The following is a 22020-nucleotide window of genomic DNA, read 5'->3' as shown; positions in this document are numbered from 1 at the left end:
TAAATAGAATTTTCACATCTCATTCTTAATCAGCTGATACAAGCTAAATTCAGTAGAAAAACTAGTATCTCTTAAGAAAAAAGAAATGGTCTTACATGTTTAAGAAAATAAAATGAGCACTTCATGAGAATGACTGCAATAAATTTACAGAATAAACACCTAAAATTAACATGTTACCTCTTCATATTCATAGTCATCTTCGGATGCTTCAGTTATGGTGACCTCTGAATATCTTGTCAAGTTTTAATCTCAAAAAATATAGAATAAAATTATTACACAAAAATTGATTTGACCTTCAAATATAATATTGGATTCAACTATCTCACCAAGAAGTTAGTAAATATATATAATTTAATCTCTAAAAAATTTGTCTTCCTCATATAGCCTATAAATGTAGATATTTTAAAACAAAATACTTCATTATTTTCCACAACTCAAATCCATGAAAACCTACATTTCTATCTGTCTGTCTGACTGTTTACTATCTATCTAATGATTTTCAAATTGATTCTATCAAGGCTTATGAAAATACATATAATATCATAAGGTAGCGTGAATTAGAAAGAGATAAGGAAAAACAGTAAATTTTTCAAATTCATCTTAAACCACAATGAATTTTCCAGAGCTCCTGAGTTAACTATTCACAGTACGTGAATAAAATACGACTTTATTTGATTTAAAGTACTGTGAATGAACAAAACAAATGCACACCAATATTTAAGTAAAGAACACATATCAATGTTTTTATCAGTAAAATGTAACTTTTCCATGTATCTCCATTTTTAAATTATCTTTATGGGAAAGATAACTTAATTTTTTAAGTGAATATAAAGTATACAGCCATCATAATTCAAAATTTCATAAATACTGAAGAAATTAAATATCAACGGAAATGATTCTAACATAAAATAATTCTATGAGAATTGCTTTAAGACTTTCAAAAATTGTAAGTTACTCTAATTACATATGAAAACTTCAAGATAATATTTTATGTTAAATCACAGTGCACACCTTCAATGCTTATTGCTGTTGTTGTTGTAAGGTTTACATTTTTTTTTTATTACACTGACTTGGTTATGCCAAGTTTAAAATGTGTGAATTAAACACTTTAATGCATGGTAGTGGTTATGAAAATCAAAGAGAGGATTAGCCTATTTTTCATTTGCTGCTCATTATAAAATGTCTCTGGTATTAATGCTAACCAAGCGTTAGCTGAAAGGGTATATAACAACTTCTGTTGTTTGTAACAAGAATAGATAACGCTTACACAGTATTTAATAGGAGACAGGAACTGTTCTAAGGGTTTTCCATGTATTAACTAATTTCATCTTCATCCCGTCTATGAGGCTGGAACTATAACTCTATTTTACAAATCAAGAATCAGAGGCATAAGGTTCCACAGCTAGGAACTAAAAGAACCCAGATGTTTAGGTTTCACCATATTATATTGCTTCTCCATGTTCTGTGCGGGTTTTCTGTGCTACATAAATACATAAAGTGCTTGCCAAATATTTTCCTCAGAGATCTAAACCTATAAATGTATTATTGCTACTAAGCTCCATCACAAGTAATCATTCTCCCCTGTATTTCTTACCCCTATCACTTGCAGGAGACACTTAAGCCCCATTCCATTATGACCAACCCTCAGACACGAGGTATCTGTCAAAAGGTCAGTATTTTATTGTCAAACATGAGTAAGTGCCTCTCCTAATAACATAGCGAAAAGTAATTAGGCTCAAAAATAGCTAAATGATTAAACAACAACCACACAAAAATAGTTGCATACTTGCAGTCTATTCCATAACCTTAATTCATCCATATTAAATACTACAAGGAGTAAAATATCTCCTTTATTATCTATTACTATAGAACAGCTTCTAATAGCATTTGCCTCACTCTCTAATTCCTTGCCATCAGCCTCTTTAAAGAACATAAGGCTTCTACTAGAAATCTGTTCAAGATATTTTATCTTTCACTAACAATGTATTTCCAACATCTCCCTAATCCCCAGTTCCAAAGCCACTGTTACTTCTTATTTAACACCCTACTCCAGATACTGAACCTGAAGATCATGCTAAGTGAAAAGTTAGATACAGAAAGACACATACTGCATAATCTCACTTACACGTGGAAACTAAAAAAAAATTCCAGCTCCACAGAAACAGACATTAGAAGGGGAGTTACCAATGAACAGAGGGTAGGGAGAATGGGGATGTTCGTCAAAGTTGCACAAACATTCATTATAAGATGAAGAATTTATGGAGATCTAATATATAGCACACTAAATATGGCTAATGATAATGTAGTGTGCACTTAAAATCTGTAAAGAGAGTAGATCTTAAATATTCTCACCACAAGTAATATAAAAATGAAAAGGTACCTATACGAGGTAAACAAGTCAATTAGCTTGAGTGTGGTAGTTATTTCACAACGTATATGTATATCAAAATACGTTGTACACCTTGAATATATGTAATTTTGTCAAGTACATGTCAATAATGCTGAAAAAGGAACAATATGCATTTATTATACTGTAGTTCCTCTGGGTCAAGAACTAACTAATGGTTTAGCTCGTGCAATCTGACTTGGGGTCTCTCATGTCACAGTCAAAATGACAGCAGGATTAGGGTCATCTGAAGGCTGAGATGAGGCAGCAGGATCCATTTCCATGGCAGTTCACTGACATAGTACTAGTTTCCCAGAAGACCTCAGTTCCTCCCCATGTGAGTCTCTCCACAGGCTACATGAGCATCCTCAAGATGTGGTGGGCTAACTACCCCCAGAAGAAGCAGTCCAAGAAAACAATGTGGATGCCACAATAGCTTTTCTGACCAAAGATCAGAAGTCACACATCATTTCTTCATTATCCTAGTGGTTACATGGGTCATGCCTATTCAATGTGTGAGGATTACACAAGAGCATGAATATTAGGATGTGGGGCTCACTGGATGCGTATTAGTTCATTCTCACGCTGCTATGAAGAAATACCCAAGACTGGGTAATTTATAAAGAAAAGAGGTTTAATTGACTCATAGTTCTGCATGGCTGGGGATACCTCAGGAAACTTACAATCATGGCAGAAGGCACTTCTTCACAGGGCGCCATGAGAGAGAGAATGAGTGCAAGCAGGGGAAATGCCAGACACTTATAAAACCATGAGATTTCATGAGACTCACTCATTATCACGAGAGCAACATGGGGGAAACTGGTCCTATGATCCAATTACCTCTACGAGGTCCTGCCCTTGACACATAGGGATTATTACAATTCAAGGTGAGATTTGGGTGGGGACACAGATCCAAACCATATCAAGGTGTCATTTTATTTTAGAGACTGGCTTCCTTCCATACTATGAGTGTTAAAAGAGTCAATATATGTAAAGCATTTAGATTAGTGCCTGGCTTATAGTAAATGATACACAAGTGTTTGTTGTCATTTCTTTTCTCACTCTGGAAAGAGTATCTATGGAAAAAAAATCTCTTAAATTTCTCATGCTGTTGTTCCCCCATATGTTAAAATGAATAAAAGACATTTTAAATTTCCCTCCAGTTATAGATTTATATATTTCTGATAGTTTTATATGAGATAAAATTTCCGAAGGTTCAGCTAGAGGAAGTCAACCTCTTTTCAATGAAAAAGCATGACCCCTTCTGAGAGACAGCTCCTAGAAAGTAATTTTGTATACAGTCATTTGTATGTCTTCAGAAAAGCAATGCCATCCTTCACCATGTACACATTATAATAATTTCAAAAAGAATACTCTAAAATCTTCTGGATAGACATTAAAGTTGTAAATAAGCCAACCACTGATAAGATTACATGAGGAAGATGTCACATGGCAATACACAGCAGAAAAAAAGTGATTTGTCCTGAAAGCATAGAAAATATCAAAAAACACTTATATACTCCTACCCAGCAAATATTCTAGACAATGGCTTTTTTATCACCTAAATGTATTACTTTCCCACAATCAAAAAAGATTAAGAGGAAACATAAATACCATTTTACAAAGGTTAAAAGTATTTTCACATGGACCAAAACAATATTTATTCTCACAACAACCCAATGAAGTCAAATGGCACAAATACAGTCATCTCTAAATTAAAAATGAAGAAACTGAATCAGAGATTAAAAGATTTGCCCAAGATCACATAGCTGTTAATGACAAAGATAAATTCCTGAGATACAAATGCCATAAATGTGCTGCTACATCATACTGTTTCTACAATGAGACAATAGGAATACACCATATTTTTTTACAAATATCCTAGGTAATGAACTCACCTATTTTTTTCCAAAAACTCTCAAGTATTACATTAATAACAGGTAAATCAAATCACACAAATAGCTCAATTTGAAGACCCCCAGAGGAAAGAGAAGCAGAAAAGAGCTACCGACTACAGACTCAAAATGAAATCTAACCAAGGGCAAGAGATTGATGAGACAATACGTCAGGTAGTGGACAAAACAATCAAACTAGGAAGATACATATTTTGATTTTTATGTATCCACAATATAATTTATACTTAAAATTTCCCAAAGGCAACTCAGTTTAAATGTCACGATGTTATTAAAGACATAAATGTACTCTGACACTTATGTTTGTATGCATCTGTTTACCTGGCTAGCTAGCTGGCAATAGGGACAGGTGCACAAACTGATCCTAAAGTGATTCTGTAGCAGTTTGCAAATATACACACTATATAAAATGTGACAAATAATGAATGTGGAATTTGGAGGAGAAACGAAAATAGTATTATAGAAATAAGATTAAGATGCAGCATATACCATAGGTCTCATAAGATTGTTTAAAAATAACCCCCAGATTTGACTCTAAGCTTCCCAGTAACTAGGGTAAAAAGGGACATGGAATCAGACACTATCTCTGTATCGACCCAATGAAAACAGATGAGTTTCTCAACAGATATCCAGCAATATCTGGTTCCAAAGCCTGAGAGAAATGACATTCTTGGGTTCTCACAAAAAGAATAGTGCATCGTAGAGATATCAATCCCCTTGGCCCTTGGGATAGCATAAAAGGCAGAGTGAAGTAGGATGTGATGGAGTACTGTATATGAAAAACTTTGGAAAGCATTGGTTTGTATAGCAATCTTGCCAGAGTAGAAAAGGTTAATTCGTCAAGAATGATAAAACTCTGTATACTCTGGTTTTACTTTCACTGAGCAACTTTCTCATCCGTAATTTAATCTCTTAGGTGATCCTACTCTCTAGGAAACATCCATACAATTAAGCTAATCACAGTTCTCATGCAAAGTTATTTTTCTACTGAAATAATAAGTTAGCATTCTGGCCTAAAACCAGTTTCTTAATGTCAAGCTGCCTTTGAGCCCTTACAAAACTCCCTTCCCTCTAACTGCCTAGTATTCCTTCGAAGAACACTGGTGAATTTCAGTTTCAAAATTTTCTTCTGCCCCATCTGTTCCCCTCATATATGGTTCTTAGTTCTTACCTATCTGCACACTTGGCGTTGACTTGACACTTAATACTGTGCCTGGTTTTCTAGACTGCTCTTGCCTAGGGTAGTGTCCATGGCTCCCCTTTTCTCCCTGCCCTGAAGCCACAGCCTACAGGAACATCCAAGTTCAGACCAGGTTCTGTATTCCTAGTCATAACCTAGACACAGACTGAGGCTCCCATTCCTCCCAAATCTCCATTTGCTCTGGAAGGAATTTAGTAGCACTTGTGAGTTTCATAGCATGAATTAGTTCCCTGGTATTTGGTCACCATGGATGAACTATCTCATGGTTTCTGCACTAGCAGAGCCTGCACCAGATCCTGATACTGTCAATCTTTTCAGAAAATAGGAAAATGTAACACCCACACTGAAACTGCCAGGGAGCCCTAAGCCCATCACAGTACTACAGAGAACACAACTGCCAGAAACCTCAGTGAGACATTTTGGTTGGCCTAATGGCGCAGAGCTTGAGGTGCCAACTGGTATGAGGGAGAGACAAATAACATTCCACAAATGAACCAGAGCCAGAAACCAATGAACAATTTTCAGATGCGAGCAGCATACAAAGTACCTTACACACTGGTCTCTTCCACTGCTGCATTTGTAGGTAGTGTTTACTGCCAGCAGCAGCAGCAGCATCTTTATAAAGAACTGGAGTGAAACATATAGCTAATTATATTTTACATGATTTCCCAAAGCTACTATAGACAGAAATCATTTTGTAATCGTTGCCATCACTGCAGAGCCAACGTACACAGAGGCAATCTAAAATCTAGCCTGATCTTCCATGATCAACATTTTACTTATTAAGCTGAAATAAAAATACCGTAAATAGCAAATATCATAGTCTTGGTCCCTTTCTTAGGAAGGCCAGTTTAAATAACTGAATAATATAGACAAAAATGGAAGGTAGCTAGCATGCTTGTGGTCATATTCCCTTTTGCCAATTGCTCCCTGCAGTTTTTACCACACAGTCTTCATGAGGACTCAGAATTCTTATTAATATCCTATACCAGGGAGCCGCTACCAATTCAACAGAATTGGTAAGAGTGGAAATGTACTGGCCACTCCTGTTCTAGATAGCTATTGCGTATCTTCTACCTTTATAACTGGAAAATAACTTCTGTTCAGCATATAAGACTCATAGTGCTCATGGAAGCTGATGGTGTAAGTATTTCCAACTTCTAAGCCAGCAGATCCAAAGATATGGGCTCTACATGTGATATTTCTATCTGAAAATATAAAGGCTAGAGGTTAAGATATTTATCTACAGGCTTGCTACTTCAATTACAGTCCTTGGACCAGCAGCACCCGCAGCACTGGGAAGCTTCTTAGCAATGCAGAAGCTCAGCCCCCTTGCCAGGCTTATTGAACTAGAATCTTCATTTAAAGATCCACAGGTGAGTCACCTGCACATTAACATCTGACTAAAGGACACAGAGCAAAACACATTTTTTTCTCTCCAAATAGCCTATGACTTTCACACAGGTGAATATCAACACTCTGGATTTAGTAACATAGTTCTTAGTCTGTCTACATGCAGGTTGTGTATCCTTTTCATCTGAATATACATAGGGTATGTATGTTCTAATATCTAAGAACCCATGCGTAAAGTTCCAGTGATAAGAAATACACTATTAGGATTCATAACAATTATTAAGGATTTTAGAAATGTCTTTTCACTTAATACTACAAACATTTCAGAGAAGTACCATTTTATAACAGAAGAAAAAGTGGCTAACACATGTATCTAAGAGAATGTTAGTTTAAAAAAAGAAAAAGAAATCTATGCATCCACCTTTCTAAATGTTTTACTTAACTACAATGTTTAGCTTTAAAAAAAAAAAGTTAAAAACCATACTGTAAATTTTAAAAAAGGAAAGGCCAGGTGCGGTGGTTCACGCCTACAATCCCAGCACTTTGGGAGGCCGAGGCGAACCATCCTGGCTAGCACAGTGAAACCCCGTCTCTACTGAAAATACAAAAAAAAAAAAAAAAAAAATTAGCCAGGTGTGGTGGCAGGTCCCTATAGTCCCAGCTACTCGGGAGGCTGGAACAGCAGAATGGCATGAACCCACGAGGCGGAGCTTGCAGAGAGCCGAGATCATGCCACTGCACTCCAGCCTGGGTGACGTCTCAAAAAATAAAATACAATAAAATAAGGAAAATTTCAATTTTAATTAAAGTTATCAGTGAACATTACTATTGCAGTGAAAGACTAGATAGAACAGTTACTTAAGAAGACAGCAAACTGGTACATTGGCTCATGTCTGCAATTCCAGCACTTTGGGAGGCCAAGGCAGTAGGATGCCTTGAGCACAGGAGTTCGAGACCAATCTGAATAGCAGAGTGAGACCCCCGTCTCTACCAAACACAAAAACAAACAAACAAACAAAATTAGCTGGGTATGGTGCCGCACATCTGCAGTTCCCGCTACTCAGGAGGCTGAGGTAGGAAGATTGCTCAAGCCCAGGAGTTTGAAGCTGCAGTGAGCTATGATCATGCCACTGCACTCAAGCCTGGGTAGCAGAGCAATACCTCATCTCTTAAAAAAATACTTTTTTTTTAAACGTAGCATGGTAGAGGTTAAGATATTTATCTATAGGCTTGCTACTTCAATTACAGTCCTCAGTATCTCAGATAAGGGCATCAGTCTAGTGTGATCCTCGTATTTCAGGGTCTAGAGTCCTTAATTTTGGAGTTTCAGAAAGAGTTGACTTTGGGACTCCATCCAGAGCTGATTAGCTTCACAGAACTGGCTTAAACTTACTCAACTCTCAGAAATTGCTGCCGGGGGTTGGGGAGACCTTTTCAATGGCAAGTAAACTTACACCTATCATCTAAAAAGCCAAATCCTTAGTATTAGAATGCCTAGAGAGAGGAAATAATCACCAGCTAGAGGAGCCAGATGTCCATGTAGAGGGAGATATGTAACAAAAACAATACCTTGAGGCTCCACTTTCCTAGGGTCCACGTATTCATTTACTCCTCCTTGAACAAAGTCTCTTTAGACAAGGAACAACAAAATTAATTAACCCTTAGCTTTCTTAGTACAAATTCATTCTGGCCTTCCAATTGGAACTGGGCAGTCCCAAATGTCTGCAGCCACACATTCATAGGCAGCCCTACCTCACTGCAATTGAAAACCTCACCCAAGTTGTGTTGATTTCTAATAAGAGATTCATTCGTTCACAAAAGACAACCAACTTTCTTTCTAGGTTCTGGAGATACCTACTTGACCCTTTACATGTCTATCACATAGCTAAAATCTCACCTTATATTTTACAATACTGCAAGTATTTTTCTAACGATGGGTTCTAGAGAGGATTCATGTACTCCATAACTCAATTTCTTAGTGTTCTGATAATAGCTAAGAACAATGTCATGTATGTTTGTATCTCACCTTGTTGAACTCTAAAACATAAAAGCAATGATATTCTGAGGTTCCTTAGAAGAGAAATAGGTGGCACTGTTATAGCTAGGAGATTACAGGGAAGGGGTGTTGCAAGGTAAGAACTCTTTTTCCTGAACATAGTGTGTAAACCATCATAAAGGACATGGGACCTTTACTGATGTCCCCCCCAAAAGGCGGATCCTGGCTATGTTTCTGGTTTGGACATTAGTCTAATCATATTCTTCATATTTGAGTATTTAAAAGCAGAAAAATGAGAGATTTCCTAAAGAATTCAAGTCAACTTCTTTCAAAGTCTTGCTCGGTATTGATAGATCATTGTCTAATGTACCAGGAGCATCTGTTCAGTCATAAAAAAGGGAAGTCCAGACCAAATGCAGATTAGAAGTCATTGAGTATATGTGGGAAGCAGAGGACATCAGATTTCTGATTCATCTGTGCATATTATAACTTTTATTTACCCACCACAATAGCTCAATTAAATTACCTGAAAGCAAAAACTTTTAACCAAAATAAGTCTCACTTTAGCAACGATCATAATTGCCTTAAGAAACAATGCCAAATAACATTACACAGGCAACTCTTAATTAACCATGTGAAGAGAGCCCAGGGATACAGGAAAAATGGTATTCACAAGCAATCCTCAAACTTCATTTCAACTGGGGGTTGAAATGACTAAACCTCTTCCCTCAGCATGGAATACAGCAAAATTAACTGGTTAAATGTTTAACTGTGTATCCCCTGACTACCCTTTGGTTAAAATACAAAATAGTAGTCAGTCAAGCAAAGAAAGAAGAGAAGTAAATGGGTTGGATAATTCACACAGTGGATAGTAAAATCCTAAAAAGTTACAGTTGCTTATATGTATTAAAGTTCAAATAAGTGTGATTATTTGAAGAAGTCTTTGTAAGACAGGTTTGCAAACTGCTACATCTTGGCAGGTGGGACTCAGTGAGCTCCCTGCAAATTAAGGAAACCTGATTTTCATTGCTGAAAGTTCTGTCATGTTAGACTCCTACCATTTATTTCACAAAGATGTTTGCAAAAAGTTACCTCATTGTGTCAATCTCATGTTAACAATTAAACTATGTGTTTACGGAAATAATTTTAATGCAAACAAAATTACAAGATGCCTGGTTACCATTTAGTAGCGAGGGCACTGATACAGATACGCTTAGGAAGAATTATGAAAATCGCTGTTAAACTTAAAGAGGAATATTACTGGAAAAGACAGCCTATTAGATCTATGAAAACAGTATAAAACCTCACTTATGACACTAAAGCACCCACATATTTCTTTCAAATTGATTTCAAGTGATTCGAATTTCTATTCCTGTAAAAGTCATTTTGGCACCCAATAAAATACTACATATTTTCTTTAATCTTTCAACTAAATTCTTCACAGCACTCTGTAGTGTGGATGTGTACTGAGGCTGAATCAGGACAGATTAATCGGCTTGTCAAAGCTCACAAAATGAATCATTGCTGGATTTCTGAAATCTTGAATTAAAGCTGGGGAGGATATCAGTTGGACAAAAAAAATAAGATTTGGCAGATTTTGGAGTTTCCTTGGTATCTTTAAGAACTGAACAGATAATCATCTCTTTCTTACCGCCTGAATAAAGGACTTAGATGTCTTTTTCTCATGAACCCTCCCCGTCTCCCTAGTAAGGATTAATCTATATAACTAGAGGAAGGGAGTTCTAAAGCCTTACACAAGAAATAGTGGACCTAATTATCCACACATGGTTATTCAATTGTTCTGTTACTTCCGGTAAAAATCGTTAATCACTATCTGCTTTCTTCCTAACATCTCTGAGCTGTGTTCACCAGATCATTATTTGCTCAAGAAAAAAAAAAAAAAAAAATGTAACTATACTGTTATTATTATTAAATAGTCAAACTTGGAACTACCCAGGAAGATAATGCTATCAAAACTAAGCTTTTAAGCATTAACTGGACCATCCAACTGGATCGTGGGTTGGGTATTCTGAGCTTCAGCTTCTTCAAGTCCAACGGCAGAGGTCTTTCCCTAGTCTCCTAACGTTCCTCCGTTGAATTTATTGGGACGGCTTTCTGAAAGACTGAGAGCATACTTTGGAAACCCATTATTTGCAAGGAGGGTTGAAGCAATTTGCTGTGCTGCCTTAACATAAAAAGGAACCCTTCATCCAAAATGTACTGAGTGGTTACTAAGTATGAGGCCTTGGAAGGTCTCCCAACCCTTCTAACAGGTAGGGGACACCCTGCGCTACTAAGGGCGAGAAATTCAGTGAGTGGCTCTCAGGAAGACTGTGGTGGCAAAAACAGCGCCTTGCAGTCCAACAAAGTCTCCTCCGGCGGGTGGCCCCAAGGCTCAAAAGGCGCCCCCAGTGGGAGGCCCTCGCCTTCGTCCCAACACCCATTACCCTACAGCGCAGCAAGCCGCGCCTCCACGGGAAGGATACGCTCCAGGTAGTAGGCGCCCTCAGCCGCCACCGCGTCCGCCGTGTCCCTCGCGTCCCCAGCTGCGGTCAAACCCATGCCCAACGCCTCTTCCAGCACCCTCACGGCGGAGCTCGGTATCCCTCGCTGAGCTGCCATCTCTGGCGCTCCGAGCCCCAGCCACCTGCCGGCCCACAGCCGTCCCTAAAGGCAACAGCGAAGACGCTGCCCAACGGCCCCAGGCAGCTCTCGCGAGATCCCGGCATCTCTCACCCCCCGCCCCACGGGAGCCCGGGACACTGAAGGGTTGCCAGGAGTCCAGGGAGCTGTCGCCCTCCCGGGCGTCCCGGTTACCGTGGCAACGTTGTTGCCTAGTTAACGCGAGAGCTCAGGCGCAGCTCTCGGAGCGGACAAGATACAATAAACAATTGGGTTGCATTGCACCTTCCTACCCAAGCAGCTTGGTTTTCTTTCGCTTTGACCCTGTAATTTCTTTCCCACTTCGTTGTCGTCTCTGAATTACCTTTCTCTTGATTCTTGCCCATTAGCAGTCCTCTAATTTCAGATGTTTGTAGATCCCCAAGTGTTCCCAGGGAAAACTAGTAGACAAGGTGAGTTCTCAACACCTAGAATTTTTTTTTTTTTTTTTTTTTTTTTTTTTGAGACGGAGTCTCGCTCTGTCACCCAGGCTGGAGTGCTGTGGCCGGATCTCAGCTCACTGCAAGCTCCGCCTCCCGGGTTCACGCCATTGTCCCGCCTCAGCCTCCCCGGTAGCTGGGACTACAGGCGCCGCCACCTCGCCCGGCTAGTTTTTTGTAGTTTTTAGCAGAGACAGGGTTTCACCGTGTTAGCCAGGATGGTCTCTATCTCCTGACCTCGTGATCCGCCCGTCTCGGCCTCCCAAAGTGCTGGGATTACAGGCTTGAGCCACCGCGCCCGGCCAACACCTAGAATTTTTTTTAAAATGAAAAAATAAAGTTCTAGAAATCATAATTGAAAGACTGACCCTGGGGAACTACCAGACGCTTAGCAATAAAGAACTATGGTGTTCAGCTTTGTCAAGTCCTTTCTTGTGATCTTTAATGCATTTAGCTGGACATCTGTTTTGAGTTCGGTTCCACATACTAAGACTTGGAATAGTATTTGTAGCATTGATTCTCGCCAAGGTAAAAACAGTTGCATAAAAATTATGAGCTACAAATTTGGTCCTAACAAATGTATATAGTTGACACTTGCCCAATCATGTGTAGTCTTATTGCTATGAGAGGATCTTCCTCAGGTTATATTGCGTATGTATCAGAAGCAAATTCAAGGCCCTTTTCCTTGCAAATATTTGGGTTTTTTTCCCCCCTTAATTTTGTTTTAGGTTCAGGGGTACAGGTGCAGGTAAGCTCATGTCGCAGGGGTTTGGTGTATAACTTATTTCGTCAGCCAGGTACTAAGTGTAGTACCCAATAGTTATTTTTTCTGATCTTCTCCCTCCTCCCACTCTCCTCCTCAAGTAGGCCACAGTGTCTGTTGTTCCCTCTTTGTGTCCATTTGTTCGCATTATTTAGCTCCCACTTATAAGTAAGAACATGCAGTATTTGGTTTTCTGTTCCTGCATGAGTTTGCTAAGGATAATGGCCTCCAGCTCCATTCATGTCCCTGAGAAGACATGATCTCATTCTTTTATGGCTGCATAGTATTCCATGGTATATGTGTACCACATTTTCTTTATCCAGTCCATTGATGGGCATTTGAGTTGAATCCATGACTATGTTGTCATGAATATCAATGAACATGCATGTGCATGTGTTTTTATGGTAGAACAATTTCTATTTCTTTGGGTATGTACCCAGTAATGGGATTGCTAGGGCGGATGGTATTATTTTTCATTCTACATTTCTTGATGAAAACTGGAAGCCAGTGATCCCATAAAAGCTCCCATTTATTACCAAAAGATAGCAGTAACTTCCTAAGGAGGTGTTTGAGACTACCTGTGTCAGAGCCAGAGAGACAGCTTTCAGAGCCTGCTTCCATCACTTACTAGCTATGACACACTGGGCAAACTACGACTTAATGCCTCTAGGCCCTAGTTTCACCATTTGTAGAACAAAGACAACAATATTACCTACTTCAAAGTGCTGTTGCAAGGGGTAAAGCAACATAAAGCATTAAGAACTTACCAGGAACATAGAAGACACTAAGAAGTGTTAGCTGTTATTTCTATTAAATGTGTTTGATTTTGTTTATTTTTTAGAATAATCAAGGGTCACAGGTAGATATAATAGTCGGATAATTCATTCCTGGTACCTATTCTTTTACTACTCTACTCTTTGTCCTTGAGTTCTCACATCACACATTTCCTGAGTGCTCATTAAATGCAAGGAACAATTACAGGAGGCTGAAACTACAGAGAAGAATTCTGACATTAGAGAATCCACAGCTTTTATAGAAAGGTTGCTCTTTGTTTCAGAAGAAGGCATTACCTCATCTCTCAAGGTTGTTTCCTGTAAATCCAGCCTTCACAAATGACCGGAGTAAGGAGTGGTCAAGGCCTTACATTTTTGGCATATCCAGCAAGACATGTAGGAACATAAAAGACATGAAGGAGGATCTCTCAGAACAATTACTGTTTACTTTTGTTTTTTTTTGTTACAATGGCTCATCATTCTGACATTTTAGATGTAGTGTGTCGTCTTCTGCAGATGTTTGTCTCCTGCCTCTTCTGTATGACCTTAATTAAGTTCTCTGAGCCTTAGTTTCCTGTTCTGTAAACCAGAGATTTTAATACCTACCTTACTAAAATATAAAGTGAAAAGCACTTATAACCATGTCTGGTATATCAAATGTTTTCAGTAAATAATCGTTAATAAAATTTGCTTAAAATATTGAATGAATATGCAAGCTTATTGGATATTATATTTGTAAGAAACTTAAACATACAGAAACAATTTAAGATAAAACTTAAATATTTTTAGAAATATGCAGCACTCAGCCAGGCACGAGGACTTACACATGTAATCCCAGCACTTTGGGAGTCTAAGGCAGATGGATCACAAGGTCAGGAGATCAAGACCCTCCTGGCTAACATGGTGAAACCCCGTCTCTACTAAAAATACAAAACATTAGCCAGGTGTGGTGGCACACGCCTGTAGTCCCAGCTACTCAGGAGGCTAGGCAGGAGAATCACCTGAACCCGGGAGGCAGAGGTTGCAGTGTGCTGAGATCATGCCACTGCACTCCAGCCTGGGCAACAGAGCAAGACTCCATCCCCCACCCAAAAAAAAAAGAAAGAAAGAAAGGAAAAAAAGAAAGGAAGGAAGGGAGGGAGGGAGTGAAGGAGGGAAGGAGGAAAAGAGAGAAAGAGAAAGAAATATGCAGCACTCAAAAAAGGGAAAGAGTTTAATAGGGTCATATAAAATGAATAAATTATGACCAATATCCACTGCTTAATGCAGAGGAGAAATGGGAAAAAAAATCTTCTCCAAAGAGTTCAAAAACAGAAGACTTAAGATTGAAAGAAGTATCATTAACTGTACTCCTCAAAAAAATGAAAACCTGTAAGTCTAATTCTATGAAGTTTCAAGTAGCCAAAGTTTTAATTCAGAGTTACTAATTTGATTATATCCATTTCATGGATTTCAAAATTGGAAGTCACCCAAGATATGTGTGGTTCAACTACAACTTGAAACGCATTTCACAGGGACCTAAGCAGAAGTGGTTTTGAAAATTCCAATTAAAGCTACATTAACATTTTATTTTGTAAACCTTTTGGTCTCCACAATGGTCTGAAAAGCAATGAAATAAAAGCAAAAAATAATTTTAACAAATATAAACAGAACCAATAATTGCATTCAAATAAAAACATGATGCAACCTTTTAGGAAGACTGCTGATATCTTAAAACTAGCATGTATTTTCAAGGAACAAATTTGCAAATAAATTTGTTACATTTGAATTTTTATTCTGTTAATAACTAGTTTAATTAAAAAGAAGTGTGAACACTTTACTAAGAAAAAACAAAAAATTCAGACCAAAGTGATTGTTTGAGTTATAATGTCTTTCCATCCTATAATATTTCCTTTTCAATATACTGCACAAACTTCCTTGGAGTGGAAAAAAAGCACCTTAATATCTTGATGAATGAACAGCAAACTATCTACTTTCCCTTTGAATGTATTACTGAAAAATGTAAATAAAGAAAACCAATGGAGACAGTAGAAATAAAGCAACAACCACAAAAGACAACACATTTTATCTCCTCCCAGCCTAAATGCTCCATTTATGTAAAAGTGAAATTATTTTAAAAAGCAAAACCAGAAAGGAAGCTGACAATGGATGTACTCTTTGTATTTGTAGTTTTAAAGCAGAAAATAATTACATGCAATAATATAGTAAAGTACTATTCAATTTTCAAAAGTTATGAGCATTCATTTGCTATAGATAGAGCCCAAGCCATTTACTGATGCATCTTTTTATAAAAGTAACTGTCTTATTTTCTTTCAAAACTTAACAGTAAGTGGTGGCCAATTTTAGATTTCTGAATTCATAGAAGTAGTACTAATTGACTACAGTGGAAAATTATCATTTCAAACATACAGCATATATATTTCCCTTTTTCACCAACAACCACTGAAAATTCATTTCTCTAGTGTTCTGAACCCACGTAATTCAAACAGGGTCAATCCTCTGTCTCTGGCAAGGAACATATGTTCCAGGTTTAACCCAAAAGAATACCTCATTATTCTTGGCTACTGTGATCAGTTCTGAAGTTGGTATGTGTCTTAAAAGGAGCCAAATTAGATTTGGTAAGAATTTGTTGGAAATTTTGGGAGATTCTTACTCTGCCCCTTGGGACTTAGTTCTGGAGTTGCTCCAGCATGATTGCAAGAATGAAGAAATTATCTATCTCAGAATTGAGTCAGCATGGAAGACCTGAGTGGAGAAAGAGAAAACTTGAGCCCAGATGCAATGACTTGAACCCGTAGCATACACACATGTATTTCTTTGCTCTGTCAGCTGAGAGGGCCTAGAAGCAACAACACCCCCATTATAATGAGCACTTCAGATTTTAGATTTTAATACCATTTTCTAATTAAAAGGATGGAGGGCTCCTTGGAGAGACGGCTGGTTTTAGGGCTTGATGGGGAATAAACAAGATGAGCCTAAAGGATCTTACTGTTCCAGAAAGTAAAAAAGATCCCGCCTCTGAAAACAAATCTCAAAGTGATGGACATAGGTCAAAGGGACAGAGAAGCCAATTGTCCTAGGTGAAGCTAGGATGATTTGAGCAACCAAATTAATAAAGTAGTACTGAAGTATAACTCAAAGTATAAAATAAATATCTGTGAGTCCATACTGATACAAATAGATGATTAAATGATAAATAAATGAAGGAGAAGAATGGACAAATCTCCTGTGATGAATAATTTCAAGTAATTTATGTAGATACTCTACATTCCAGGAGATGGAGCATAGCTGCACATTCCTTGAGTATAGATTACACATAGTGAGTTTCTTGTATAGTAAAATCCCAACTTGACAGTGCAGAAAGCTGATAAACACCACCTCACCAGGTGATCAAGATTAATATCAACAGTGATAAGTCATGTTGGTATTGGTATTATGTAATGAGAATGGCATTTCATCTCTGTGATCTTTCTCCCCAGAACCCATAAGCACGGACCAATCAAGAGAAAACATCAGATAAATCTCAGTTGAGGGAAACTCTACAACATACCTTAGCCAGTACTTCTCAAAACTATCAACATCATTGTGTTAGTTCGTTTTCACACTGCTGAAAAAGACGTGCAAGACTGAGCAATTTACAAAAGAAACAGGTTTAACTGGACTCACAGTTTCATGTGGCTGGGGAGGCCTCATAATCATGGCAGAAGGCAAAAAGGAGCAAGTAATTTCTTACATTGATGGTGGCAAGCAAAGAGAGCTAGTGCAGGGAACTCCCGTTTTTAAAACCATCAGATCTCATGGGACTGATTCACTACCACAAGAACCATATGGGAAAAACCACCCCCATAATCCAATTATCTCCCACCAGGTTCCTCCCACAACATGTGGGATTATGGGAGTATAATTCAAGATGAGATTTGGATGGGGACACAGCCAAACAATATCATTCCCCTCTGGCCCCTCTCAAATCTCATGTCCTCACATTTAAAAACCAATCATGCCTTCCCAACAGTCCCCTAAAGTCTTAACTCATTTCAGTATTAACCTAAAAGTCCACAGTCCAAAGTATCATCTGACACAAGGCAAGTCCCTTCCACCTATGAGCCTGTAAAATCAAAAGCAAGTTAGTTACTTCCTAGATACAGTGGGGTTACAGGGATTGGCTAAATACAGCCATTCCAAATGGGAGACATTGGCCAAAACAAAGGAGGTACAGGCTCCATGCAAGTCCAAACTCCAGCAGGGCAGTCAAATCTTAAAGCTCCAAAATGATCTCCTTTTACTCCATGTGTCACATCCAGGTCAAGCTGATGCAAGAGGTGGGTTCCCATGGTCTTGGGCAGCTCCACCCCTGTGGCTTTGCAGGGTACAGTCTCCCTCCTAGCTGCTTTCATGGGCTAGTGTTGAGTGTCTGCAGCTTTTCCAGGTGCACAGTGCAAGCTATCAGTGGATCTACCATTCTGGGGTATGATGGACAGGTGGCCCTCTTCTCACAGCTCCCCTAGGCAGTGCCCCAGCAGGGACTCCATGTGGGGGCTCTGATCCCACATTTCCCTTCTGCACTGCCCTAGCAGAGGTTCTCCATGAGAGCCCCGTTCCTGCAGCAAACTTCTGCCTGGACATCCAGGTATTTCCATACATTCTCTGAAACCTAGGCAGAGGTTCCCAAACTCCAATTCTTGACTTCTGTGCACAGGCAGGCTCAATACCACAAAGAAGCTGTCAAGGCTTCAGGCTTGCACCCTGTGAAGCCATGGCCCAAGCTCTACTTTGGCACCTTTCAGCTATGGCTAGAGTAGCTGGGATACAGGGCACCAAGTCCCTAGACTGCACACAGCATGAGGACCCTGGAACTAGCCCTCAAAACCACTTTTTCCTCCTATACTTCCAGGCCTATGATGGGAAGGGCTGCCATGAATACCTCTATTATGCCCTGGAGGCATTTTTCCTATTGTCTTGGGGATTAACATTCGGTTCCTTGTTACTTATGCAAGTTTCTGCAACTGGCTTGAATTTCTTCTCAGAAAATGGGATTTTTCTTTTCTGTCACATTATCAGGCTGCAAATTTTCCAAACGTTTATGCTCTGCTTCCCTTATAAAACTGAGTGCCTTTAACAGCACCCAAGTCACCTCTTGAATGCTTTGCTGCTTAGAAATTTCTTCTGCCAGATATGCTAAATTATCTCTCTCAAGTTCAAAGTTCCACAGATCTCTAGGGCAGGGGCAAAATGCCACTAGTCTTTTTATTAAAACATAACAAGAGTCACCTTTGCCCCAGTTCCCAACAAGTTCCTCATCTCCATCTGAGACCAACTCAGTCTGGATTTCATTGTCCATATTGTTATCAGCATTTTGGGCAAAGCCATTCAAGAAGTCTCTAGGGAGTTCCAAACTTTCCCATATTTTCCTGTCTTTTTCTGAGCCCTCCAAGCTGTTCCAACCTCTGCCTGTTACCCAGTTCCAAAGTTGCTTTCACATTTTTGGCTATCTTTTCAGCAACACCCCACACCTGGAACCAATTTACTGTATTAGTCTGTTTTCATACTGCTGATAAAAACATACCTGAGACTGGGCAATTTACAAAATAAAGAGGTTTAATTGGACTCACAGTTCCACGTGGCTGAGGAGGCCTCAGAATCATGGTGGAAGGCAAGGAGGAACAAGTCATGTCTTACATCAATGGCACCAGGCAAAGAGAGCTTGTGCAGGGATCTCCTGTTTTGAAAGCCATCAGATCTTGTGAGACTTATTCACTGCCACAAGAACAGTATGGGGGAAACCACCTCCATGATTTAATTTTCTCCCACAGGGTTCTTCCCACAACATGTGGGAATTATGGGAGTACAATTCAAGATGATATTTGGGTGGGGACACAGTCAAAACATATCAATCATTAAACAAGAAAAGTGGGAAACTGTCACAACCAAGAGATCCCTAAAGAGGTATACTGACTGAATGCAATGTGGGATCCTCGGGAAAAGAGAATATTATGTAAAAACTAAGGATTTCTGAATAAAGTATGGACTTCATTTAGTTACTAATAATGTGTCAATAATGGTTCATTAGATGTAACAAATGTATCATATTGATGTAAGATGTTCATAGTAGGGCAAACTGAATATGAGTATATGGGAACTTTCTATAATATCTTTGCAACTTATTGCTAAATCTAAAACTATTCTGAAATAAAAAATTGATTTTTAAAAAGTTGCTTGAACCTTTATTCTAGCATTTCCTTAAACAAGCCTCACCATTGACCTTTCTTTTAAAACAACAAATTCCTTTTGCTTAAGTCAGTTTCTGTTGGGCTGTCTGTCACTTGCAGTTCAACAAGACCTCCTGGTAAATTGACTCTGTGTGGAATCACCATTACTTCCATACTATTTGAAGATTTATTTTGCTGCCAAGAGTTTTTTTCTTAAAATATCTGATATACAATAACATTGTATTGTGTACTTTAAAATGTGTTGAGAGGGTAGACCTCATATTCAGTGTTCTTACCACATACAAAAAGGGCTAATATGATGTGCCTTTGTGAATTTAGACCTGAAAGTGCTATTCTCACCACACAGATGAAAAAATACAGTTTGTTTTCATACATAGGAGAAAACTGAATGGGCTACCTTTGAAGTCCAGGGCACCCTCCTCTATTTTGTTCACTTCCTCATCAGGCACTATGTACAGACTGAGAAGAGAAAGACTTCAAAAGAGTGGTCAAGACAGCAACAAAGACAATGACTGGAAAGACAGAAGAATTGTGCAGAGAAAGAGGTAGATAGAAATGGAAGTCTGTTGTTCCCTTCTATGTGTCTATGTGTTTTCATCATTTAGCTCCCACTCACAAGTGAGAACATGCCGCATTTGGTTTTCTGTTCCTGTGTTAGTTTGCTAAGGATAATGGCCTCCAGCTCTATCCATGTCCCTGCAAAGGACATGATCTCATTCTTTTTAACAGGTGTAAACTATTCCATGGTGTATATGTACCACAACACCCCTGAACTTAACTTAAAGTTAAAAATAAAAAATAAAAAAGGAAAAACTGGGTTAAGCTATACTGTCTTTGTAACTCTTCTGTAAATCTAAAATTCTATCAAAATAAAAAGTTTTAAATGTATTTAAAAAAGAAATGGAAGTCTGACTTAGGAAAGCATTATGACAATTTTAGCAGTGAACATTTAACACACATCTGATGCCCACTTTGAGCAGTGGGGACTTGCCTATGAAAATTCCACTGTTTGATATGCAGTGGGGTATACAGCAATTTCCAAGACAGTCTTGCTGGAGAGAGCCTTCTTCCAGCCATTGCAATGTTCTCCTGCTACTCAGTTGTCAGATCCTATACCTGAAATACAGTAGATTTATCTAAAGTATTGTATAATCCCTGATTGACTTTAACATTCTTAGCATGTCTGCAATTATGCATATTACCAGAAAGAAGAAAGAGAGAAAGAGGGAGGGAGGAAGGAAGGAAGGAAAGGAAGAAGGAGAAGAATTTTTTTTCTAAGCATATAATGCTATGCTCAATTCTTTGTGGATAATGGGAACAAATTGAATTGTTCCCTGTATAAAAGATAACTCATTTTAGCTCCATGTCCTTCCTGGAGGTATGGAGGTAGGAAAGCAAGTTTGATAGTGAATAGGCCAGTTAGTACATTGCATCCAGGCTGGTCAGATCCTAGGACTGTTGAGACAGATTCTTGTGCACAGAACCACACAAATCAGAGATTCAGAAAACATGAGAGTAATGAAAGCTAAGACCCATATGTGAAATACATAAGGGTTAGTCAGATTTTAACTAAAAATTTATTTTTTTTTAGAGACAGGGTCTCCCTCTGTCACCTAGGATGGAATGCAGTGGCATGAGCATAACTCACTGCAGACTCGAATTTATGAGCCCAAGCAAGCCTCCCACCTCAACCTCCTGAGTAGCTGGAATAACTGAGACTACAGGTGCATGCCACCATGCCCAGCTTTTTCTCTTTTCTTTTCTTTTCTTTTCTTTCTTTTTTGAGACAGGATCTCACTACATTACCCAGGCTGGTCTTGAACTCCTGGCCTCAAGTAATCTTCACACCTTGGCCCGCTAAATTGCTGGGATTAGATGTGTGAGCTACCATGCCAGGCCCCCAAAATATATATTTTTTTTATGATAAGCCACTTCTTCAGTTCAATATGTGTACTTGCTTTAAACCCTACTTTGAATCTAAATTACTTCCTTGATGTTAATTGAGTTAAGCTCTAGAGGTACCCTCCTACCTGACACAGACACACCCTGATTTTCAGGACTTACATATTTCATAAATCCTTGTCAATAACTTTATAAATTAATTAGGCACAAGCAGATGATTGTAAAGTTTTCATAAAATTTGAAGAAGGAAACTAACTTGTGTTTACAAGAATATCACAGGAACTTTAGAGACAGTGGTTGCTGATGACAAACTAGAGCAGGAGAAAGGGTTCCTGAGACAAGGATCGTACAATTATGCTGACAGTTATGAAGGCTCCAATTTTCCCTACTTTAACTACAAACTAT

The 22020-nt window shown here is 38.6% G+C and overlaps 1 protein-coding gene and 1 long non-coding RNA gene across 2 annotated transcripts in view; one reads left to right on the top strand and one right to left on the bottom strand.

Annotated features, from left to right (window-relative positions):
* The window catches only part of LOC104653765 (sperm-associated antigen 16 protein-like), a 32980-nt gene extending 21404 nt beyond the window's left edge, over positions 1 to 11576 (bottom strand). The window contains exons 1-2 of the mRNA XM_030917096.1: positions 11336 to 11576; positions 178 to 224 (exon numbers count right to left, since the gene is read on the bottom strand). Of these exons, the coding sequence (XP_030772956.1) occupies positions 178 to 224; positions 11336 to 11471 (183 nt within the window). The 5' untranslated portion in view covers positions 11472 to 11576. The remainder of the gene's footprint in view (positions 1 to 177; positions 225 to 11335) is intronic.
* Positions 11577 to 11745: 169 nt separating this feature from the next.
* On the top strand, positions 11746 to 20607 carry LOC104653764. The gene is made up of 3 exons (XR_746726.2): positions 11746 to 11923; positions 17788 to 17951; positions 18378 to 20607. It is a non-coding gene; the product is annotated as an uncharacterized LOC104653764 (long non-coding RNA).
* Positions 20608 to 22020: the final 1413 nt, after the last annotated feature.

The sequence above is a fragment of the Rhinopithecus roxellana genome, chromosome 14, assembly GCF_007565055.1.
Source record: "Rhinopithecus roxellana isolate Shanxi Qingling chromosome 14, ASM756505v1, whole genome shotgun sequence".
Taxonomy (NCBI): Eukaryota; Metazoa; Chordata; class Mammalia; order Primates; family Cercopithecidae; genus Rhinopithecus; species Rhinopithecus roxellana.
The sequence above is the reverse complement of the archived record's forward strand: the minus strand, read 5'-3'. Positions and strand labels throughout refer to the sequence as shown.